The 9,947-nt window shown below is 45.2% G+C and overlaps 1 protein-coding gene across 1 annotated transcript in view; it reads right to left on the reverse strand.

Annotated features, from left to right (window-relative positions):
• The window catches only part of T265_12650 (hypothetical protein), a gene marked incomplete at both ends in the record, with an annotated part of 3,908 nt that extends 3,669 nt beyond the window's left edge, over positions 1-239 (reverse strand). The window contains one exon of the mRNA XM_009164732.1: positions 51-239. Within this exon, the coding sequence (XP_009162996.1) occupies positions 51-239 (189 nt within the window). The remainder of the gene's footprint in view (positions 1-50) is intronic.
• Between the last annotated feature and the right edge of the window lie 9,708 nt (positions 240-9,947).

Consider the following 9,947-nt stretch of genomic DNA (forward strand, 5'->3'; position numbering starts at 1 on the left):
TTTTTCTCCAATGCAGTGTAGGAAATATTGATTGGAAATCCAGGATATACTAAATTTTTGATCAACGTATGCGCATCCTTGCCAACGAAATGTAGGAAATATGCAGTGAGTTTCTTATCATCCATATCGGATTTTGTGAGGCGCCATATATCGAACCGTTCCAAATACTCCTCTACGTCACGCGCAGTTGAATTAACATCTAATGGTTCCATTTCGGCAGGCATAATGAATCGTTCCATTCGCGACGCCAAAATGTGAGAATTGAGTTTCGTACGTATATCGGTACAACCCGACAAACTAGAAATCCAGAATTCAGCGAAGAGTGGCAACCAGCACGTATGTATTCGAATTGGCGAATATGTAGAGCATGTGGAATATTAAAACAAGAGAATAATGAATAAAGCAACGAATAGATTATCAGGTTCATCCATCACCGAATTATACCTGTTAAGCTGGACACCCCTGAAAGGAAGATATCAGGGATACGGCTAGCGTGTGGCCGCACCCGAAGTCGCTTTAACGAATAGATTATCAGTCATGTTCATCACCGAATTATACCTGTTAAGCTGGACACCCCTGAAAGGAAGATATCAGGGATACGGCTAGCGTGTGGCCGCACCCGGACGAAGTCGCTTTTGAGGGATTGACCGAAAACTACATGGAAATTCCTGTTAGGTGTGACGTATCCGAAACTCACTGGATATTCGACCAGTGCCTTCCGATAGGCCATTTGTCATAAAGACCTACATGGCTGGATATCCATTGGTCCGGTGGGAATTGAGACGAAGCATAGGGTTGTAATACATTTCATAACCGGGTATAGTCAGGGCATCCAGGAGCATTTGTAGCGGCTGTACAATTCGAAATTCGCTGACAATTCAGTGCCGAACACCAGTCTTGCTTTAGAGGGTTAAAGTGCACTAATGATGGCAGAGACTGGTGCAATCATAGTAAGCAGACACTACCAGCTACCACTCCAATGGGAGGATAATGCATTTTTTCCATCCGATAGCGTTCAGGTAGCCAGGATTCATTTAGATAACCTAAGAACTATCATGCTAGGATTGTGATTTACACGGATAGTGCGGTAAGATAATTCGCGCGTACCTGGATAAAAGGCATATTGAACGAGTGGCAAATGCCCCAGGATTGCCAGCAAATTCAAAGCAGTGTACCTCATATAGCATCCTGTCACCAACCCAAAAAACAGGGAAGATTCGGTTTGTATTCGACTACACTGCAAAATGTTATGGGCCCCTGAACGATCACCTGAATCAGGAGGCTGATTTAACCAAAAAACTGTAAGTGTTACGCTCGACTTCCGTTTGGAGCAAGTTGCTGTATCAGCAGACTTCAAAGAGATGTTCCCGCAGGCCTCGATTACTTCTGTGATAGAGGCGCTATAAAACTTCTGTGGTGGGAATCCTATGAATTCTTTAGAGAACCTACTAAATTTCAATGGAAATCCCAACTGTTTTGCGCAACCTCGTCACCTTTCTGTAAAACCTTCGCCTTACTATAGATGGTTGAATAATTTGGCTCAGGTTAGGCCATCGAAATAATCTACATTTTGATGACTGCTTAAATTAAGTATCGGGCTAAAAAACGGCCATAAGCCTCGTTAGCCAGACAAACGTTTTGCTCAAGAAAAGAGGATTGACTAGTCTACCAATTATCGCCGGGTATTTTCAGACATTGATCCAACCGAACTCACGCCAGGTATGCCAAACAACTACGGACCCCTCACCAACGGGGCATGCCAAAGGGGATACGGGCTCTGATGTACTTACGACCACTTTCAATTTACCGACAAAACCGCCAACGCGCAACGGGCTCCTTCCTGTGTTTCTTCGCTGTATTATCCTCCGGGATTCATTTCTCCTGGGTTAACATCAAGCAAATGTACGATCACGGTGCAAAATCATATATGGTTGATTTGACCCTTTAAACGATACCAAATGCACTATCTTGGACGATTGGTTGTCTAACCCTCTTAACTTCCATAACTTTTGAGGCTCTAAGTGCATAAATCCTGAAGAGTTATTGGAATTCCACGTACAGAACGTCGCGCACTTTGCAAGCACCAAAATCCGCACACAGCGTGCGGGTATATGTCGCTTTTGCGGCAAACACAGAGATTTCTGACTGCTTGCTTGTCTCCCTGCAGTTGCGGGTGGCTCCCTTTTAGTTCGCCCCAACAGCAAGTTAGGAGTCGACATCTTTGGGTCTGGTGGTCAAAGTAGAATATCTAATTACGGCAAGTAAAGCGGCTAATTTCAGCGTTCTGTGTTTTCGGCAGACCTCATATTTGTTCTCTACTGTGCTCATAGCATAACTTATAGATTTTGTACCTCTGTTGCAAAACCACTAATAGTTAATCGTGATATGTCGTTGCATACTCAGCAAAGACACGTAACGTCGAAGAACAATCCAACTGACAACGCCTCGCGAGGGATATTCAGTCCCAGTCTAATGCTTGGATGGTTAGCTGGACCAAGATTTTTACTTACACTCGAGAGAAAGTAGCCACTACAGCCTCGATAAATACAGCTCGGATGGATCGGATCGGATAGGTTTGTAGCGCATGTTAAGCGGCTCGAACGAAATGATGTCGTGCGTCTACGTATAGCTTGGTTTTTCTATTGGGTGAAGCTGCAGAAGACTGTAGCTTGATCAGTACTGTGTGACCAAAATCTATCGATTAAAGCAGGCAGAGTTTGGGAATGGGCTGTACCCTTTGGTGGGAGTGTACCTCGTGAAAAATTGCTTCCAGTGGTTGTAGATGGTTGTGGGGCGAGCACAGGTGGCTTGTTTAGAACGTCGGACGCCATCCTCGAAAATGATGTTGGAAAGGTATGATCACTGCGTCAAAGCTGAGGTGGATGCTTGTGGGGCGAGCACAGGTGGCTTGTTTAGAACGTCGGACGCCATCCTCGAAAATGATGTTGGAAAGGTATGATCACTGCGTCAAAGCTGGCAGAGGTGGATGCGGACAGTTCACGTCGGTGGCTGATAGGTTTTCTCAGGATAGAAATGAGCATAGGTAGACCGCAAGGTTCGGAGCGGCGCTCAGTCGAATTTGGGAATTTGGTGGGCAGCATAACGTCCATTACGTTGGCGGTTGAAATTTCGCACCTCGCTCCCGCCCCTATCTGTAACTCCTGCTCATTTTTGTGTTTAGTGCGTGCGTGCGAACTAGAATTCGTTCCTTTCTACCACTTCACCTATTTGGTTGGCACAGCGGGGAAGTGACAATGCATGTAACAAGCCTGATGTTGACGTATTTCTTTTTGCTGCATCTGCACAGAATTGTGCGAAACTGAAGGACCGGTGACAATTTGGGATTCGTTTCTTACTGGAGGTGTGCACGGAAAGAAACGTCAGTTGCTTTTCAATAGAAAAGCAACCCAAAATTGACCAGAGCAACGCCCATCATCCGAAAATTCTGGAGTCCCCACCAAGTTGTGAAGAGAAAAATGGAGACTGCCAACGTGGAAGGGGATGGAGTCCGAGTCCCTTGAACGTCTAAATTAGAGAAAACTGATCGTGCTGCAAAAAAAGGAAAACTTTGCAACAAACGAGGGTGAAGATGAAGGCGATACTGGGGAAAATGAGAGCGCATGGTCAGAAGATGCTGGGTTAGAAGACTTCAGAATTTAAGGGACACCGGTGGAAAAGCTGCAATAGAGAAAGAGTTCTACGCGCTCCAAAATAAACCAGGGCAGAAAACATCGTGGATAAAACTGAATAAGGGTTCGGAGGTTTTCTCCTCAAGGAATCAAGGGTTTCAGTGACAGATGTTTTCTCTTCCAAAATTTTGGAGGCCAAGACAGCGTTTTTGGGCATCATTGTTGAGGTAAAGCTCGATCGTGATAGCCAAATTCTCGAAGTTCTGGTATGGGTTGAGTCTGGTAAGGTTAGGCGCAATGAAGCTGCATCTATGTGCTAAACTCAGCGGTAAACTAGCAGCTCGCCTTCCCTAGACGCGCGCACCAAATTGAGGCTGGAGCATTTATGGCTAGAGAAGTTGTATAATACTCGTCGAATACCTTTCTTGCATGCGATGGATTAAGCATATAGGTCATGGAAAACCGACCTTTTATGGCTTATGTACAATTTCATACATCATTCTGTTGCCCCCGTTTTGCGTATATGCCAACTTTCTTTTTTTGAAAGGACTTTAAAATGTTCCTTGGTCCCGTCACCTCATGTACTGTTTGGAAGAAACACGGGAATTTCGCCCCATTGGATCACCTTATCTGGATTACGTGTGAATTTTTGTGGGCTTGATTTTTCTACATAGTTCTTAATGCATTAGCTTATTAGGAATGAGCAATTCGTAAACCGGAATAATCCCGGGATCTGAAGTTTTTACCATTTTATTATTTAGCCCTGAATTAAGAGTACCGCATTCGTTGATACACCTTTTTCGAGTGATTTGGCTTTTAAGATGTTGTGCGCAGCTCATTTCAACCTAGTTGATTGTTGGAGGAATTAAAACAACGCCAAGCTCTTCATCACTATATGCCTCAACCTTACTGTTTCCGTGAATGTTTTTGATAGTTCTAAGGGGATAACATTGGTTTCCTTGCAGAAAAATGGTACCCAATGCATCTCGATAGCTTTTGAGCCGGGGCTGGTTGCATGGTGATCCCGCCCACGAACCTGCCACGTCACAGCCCCCAAACTTTGTCTCTTTTCAGAATCACAACATCTATAAACCACCTGCCCCCACTGTTCTACACTTTCCGAAACCCCAGATAGTTCTATGGACGCCTCTAACGAGGGAGCACTCATTCTTTCTATTCGATCGGAAAGCTGAATTTTCACATCAATAAAAGACTGGCGGGCATTAATTCGCGGATGATAATTCCAAGCTCTTTCTGGGAGCGCAAACAAGCTGGACCCCAAAATACCCCAAATGAATTCAAGTGCTAATCCGCGGACGGCAAGTAAAACGAACAAGAACAACCTAAAACTAAGCTGGCGCTTCATCGGACCGTTACTCAGGTCGGAACATTCAATACAATGTTTGAGCCCTCTTTTTATCTGGCAAGCGTCGCTCACAGTGTCTTGTTATGTCTTAGTACACTGTACGCAAACTACGATGGTCACTACTATTCCTGCTAGCTTCCTAGCAATGGTTGTCTGGACTTACGACATAGAGAAATCCAGATTCACCTCTTCTGTCATACAGATTACGGAGAAATTTTTTCCCACTTGGTTATGCCTCCAAACTCACTTGTGTGTATTTTCAGCGGACAGGAGGTAGATGCCAAGTCCGCAGATTTTGCTTGGTATATTTCCGGCAACACATATATCCTTACAACAATAGGCCAGAGGATCAACAACTGCCACCAGCGAGAGAATGCAACGTCATCCCAACTCATTCTCGTGGGTTGAAGAACAGAACGAATGCGACGTCTGCCGTTTGCTGCAATCATGGCAGCCACCGAAAAAAGGGGCCTCCTCAGTGGACAAAGTCACACATCAAGTCCGCTGCACAGCTTTCATAACAAGACTATTGGCCAATAATTAATTAACAAACACATCGCCTTCACAAAAAATCCCTCTGAACCAACCCAGCCTTTAAAACTCATGTCCTCTGGCTTGTGCCACTTTGGTTACCCTGCAGGCAACGGCGTGCGTTTCAGTAGTTTTCCTCCTACAAACCCCTAGGCTGCCTATTACTAAGGCAACTCAGCCCCTGTTACGGCAAAGGCCTGTCATAGACCCCAATATGGATTAGTGATCCAGACTCATTAAAAACGATACAATCTGCGTTTGGCCTTTTAGTCGCATTCCAAACTACTTTTGGAGTCAGGATGCGGTTGGAACCTACATCAAACTAAAGGTGATGTAACTTAAGCTTGATGCGCGTTCTGACAACCCTTCGTCGATTGGACCAACTTATCCAAAATGCAGTGGTCATCATTCCTATGTGCGGTCTTTTGGCTGGCCAGTGCCTGGTTGTGTCCCTTTAGTTGTTCCTGTGGCGTTCCTCATTGTGACGGTTCCTTCTGTGGTTTTTGTACAAAATTTCCAACAAGGTCAGTGGCATGAAAGCGCCAGGTTTCACACAACCGACGAAGCGCCTGATGTTTCATGGGGCCCACTGAGATTTAAGTATGTTTTCTAGATATTATGTTGCATAGGACGTTGGACTCGGAGAGGATGGTGACGCGCCGTTATTCGGTGGTACGCCTCCGAAGTGTCAAATCCAGATCGTGTATATTTCACTTCTTAGCCGGGTCAAAAGGCCTGTATCCTACCATGGATCTTACCCGCAGGAGCTCAGATTCCCAATTGGCCGCACGAGCTCACGTGACGAAATTCTGAGTACCTCCAATGGCCATCTTGAAGTGTTATAGTAAATGTTGGACGAGAAAATTCACCAAATGTATATTTAGACCTGGATCCTGTACATCAAGGCCATGAGGTGGATAAACGGATGCCAGAATCTTAAAACAATCGTATCCAGCAGCAACGAACCCACGATGCAGGAATCGAACCAGTTATGCGTTATCAAAATGACCAAAGTCAACCTGAAACATCCTCATACTTCTTGAAATGACCCTCGGGTCGAGCACCGAAAATAAATTTGGTAACGAAGGTTGCAACAGCACACCCAAGACGAGACGGAGACCTGTCCGTCTCCATGGAAGTCACCAGCATACCGCACATTACTTCTCATTTGGCCTTCTTTAAACAGCCTCCATCGCTCTCGTAAAACTGCCTGAAGTCGCTAGGTTTCCGTGCTAAGGATACGGCAACTGGCCCTTGACTTCGTGTTGCACTCGTTATGGTACATCAAAAGTGAGAGTGGTCTGAGACAGCACTCTGCGAAGAAAAACGGAAATTACTTCAATTGAATTTGCACAGTTGTTACGAATTTTTCCACAAGGTTACGCTAGGTTTCCCTTGTTGGTGGGAGGAGAGGCGAGTTTGAATGGCCGATTTTGATTGGTTCACATTCTAACTTACCAGTCCCGTCTATCGTATAGGCCGTAGCTGTCCCGCCACCTGACCAAATGATCGAATATACGGCCGTTCATCCGAAGCGACTCGCCTCTGGACAGCAAGTGAATGGAGAGGTGGTATTTAAACAGGCTTCATTTCGGTTAGAGGCTAAGACCACTGACTTGGTTTGAGCCCTCTTTCGGAAAATGTCGGGGGAATCCAGCTGGATTGTAGAATTCTAGGAAACGTTCCTTGAATCACGGGAGTTCCACCGGCTCAAAGGTCAGCTCGGCATCACTCAGGCGGAGCGGAAAGGAGGATACTTCACGTTTACGAGGAGTTCCGAAATGATATCTAATTAGACGGTATAAATTGGAACTGGTTACAAGCGCTAGGAGGAATATCCTAATTCCTAGCGATTAGTACGATATTTTCCCATCGTTTGTGATTGTGACGGTATCATGTGAACCTGTGACGGTCAAATCGTAGATGGACTGCTCTAACGTTACCTGTTGCCTGCATTGATGTGGTTTGCCATCAGATTTTTAAAATTGGCGAGAACTTATTTTGAGTATATCATTTACTGTTCTGCGCGAAAGTATGACCAAAAGTGTCGTCCTGAGTTTTGTGCACGCTCCAGAACTCCGTTAACAGAAAGTGGCGGAAACGATTATGATGGTGTTCAAATTGATTTGCGTCACAGTCGGTACCTTCTTCACTGTGGAACCCTAGGCAGCTGAATCCTGTATGTAATCATCGTAGCAGATCGCAGGTAGCACCTAATCAATTGTTCAACTCCGTAAGTTGTAGATATCATCAAATGTTTTTTACCCCATGCTAAAAGCGTTTATACCATTTCGGCCGTTGGTAACACGAACCCCTAGGTATGTAAGCTCAGCGCTGATGAGACCCAATCAATCAAAAAATGTTTCAGAGCCGTACCCACTACCCACCTGGTGTTTACTATCGCCTGAGAAAGCTATCCAGAGCTGAACGCTATAGTGGAACTTCAGTGTGCGACTTGTTACTACCAAGTGCAGAATCATGCTTCTCACAATTCATGGCAATGCACCGGAAGCCTCGGAGAGTTCTGTATACTCCGGTAGCTGTATTAGTTATGACGGCGGTGTGCCGGATGAATTCCGTGCATGGATATTAAAGACTTCTGCTAACGTTTTCATCATTTTTGCCCTCAAGATCCCAAAAATGTTTGTGGTGGTAGCATTAACTACTTCAAAACCAGTTATTGGCAGGGAGGGTTTCCTTGTGCACCTAGTGTTGCAGGAGACCGATAATCACGAAGCATCAGCTATGTTGACTCAGCCATGTGTTACGCATATCAAGACGAGTGTTGTTCGTCTACCACCTTCATACTGGCCAAAACCGCGAGTCAAACTACGCTACTTGGCAGAGGGGACATAAAGGGTGTTTTTGGTGCTATCTGCCTTCAGCGTTAAGGCCCTTCTGGCCATACATGTACTTGGGTGTAGACGTCTCATGATGCAGCATTTAATCGACTTTAATGGGTTTCATGCTGTCAGTTTCTGTTCAATTTGTTTGCTCAAGGGCCCAGAGATGAAGGCGTTTCAAGTTCATTGCGATGCTGTAACATCAGGTCCCTTCTCTGTCCACTGACTGTTTTCCGTCGGGACAGCAGTGACCCGTCAATGTTAAGATTGATGTTGTTATTCGTGTTAATGGCAGTGGGAATCGTGGGGATGGACTAGATTTCATTCGTTGATCTTGCTAAAGCTAAGTGGCCATATTAGGCTTGCTGTCTGTTTGACAGTTTTCAGGTCACTCGAGCTGAGTTTCCTCTCGTTTTGTATTGTTCGATCGGCTGCCTGAAACCACCTCAACTTCAAGTGTGAAGTAGATTCAGAAGCGGTAGCTGGAATGACTATGAAATATCATGTCATTTCTTATCGCACCTGTCGTATAGCAGGTTGATAATCGCTGAGACATTTTCCTGGGGACCTCTGCATCATAGGTTCTCACAGAACCGTTTTCTCACGGGTGAGTCCATCGATAAACGTCAAAGAGTTTATGACGGACCTGAGGATCTTCGTGCGCGAAATTTCCGGACGTTTGATTAAGGTCTCTAATGAATACGCATCGCCGATAAAGAAACTCACGACAGATTCCTCGGTTTCTTGGGAAATCGGTATTTTGGTACGCAGTTTCTTTGCGTAATCGGAGCCTTTGCGGATCGGTGTGATCAACACAGTCCGGAGTCCTTTTCGAAACAAGCATTCACACTCAAACGTTCCGATGTTTAATCGTGAAACGACATCACTTGGGGTGTGAGCATCCCAAAGGATTCAGTGATAACGAAGTAGGGTCCTAGATTTACTAACCTCTATTTCTGATGCCTGATATACTCACTCTGAAGGGTCAGACCAATCTTGCAATGTAGCAACATGGATCGTGCAGTCTAATATTATAGCGAATAAATACACATACCACATAGATGGCGAAACAGCGAACACAAAATTAACGGAATATAACCAGATCTATGACCACTATGGCCACGCACTAATTCGTTTGGGGTAGGCGCACTGAACTTAATGGAATAACACGACGTTGCTCGCAAAGATCCTCCAAATGTCGCGTGAAACCTGCTACATATTTCCGCATTTTACGGATAGTTTACGTGCCACATTTCCTTAGACAGAGGGGTCTGCCTCATGACCCGGTTTCGAGTAATACGGGCCAGAGGTGCATCCTGTCACTTATGTCCGAGTAGCTTCTTATGATCAAAAGGGCCGAGTGCTAAAAAACTTTATTCTGGTCCACACTGGTAGGCAGTTTCAGCGTCCTAATTCGTCGTCGAAAAAGTGGATATCCTCTTTGGAAAGGCCTTACCTGGGTTCTTCATGGTTGTTTCTCCATTTTCAGTTGGAAGCAATCCAGTGCAGTCCGTGCAGTCACTGAACACGCCACTTACGATCCAGGGAGAGGCACTGGAAGTTGTGGAGCGTTTTACG

Source organism: Opisthorchis viverrini (assembly GCF_000715545.1).
Source record: "Opisthorchis viverrini unplaced genomic scaffold opera_v5_8, whole genome shotgun sequence".
NCBI classification, from domain to species: Eukaryota; Metazoa; Platyhelminthes; class Trematoda; order Opisthorchiida; family Opisthorchiidae; genus Opisthorchis; species Opisthorchis viverrini.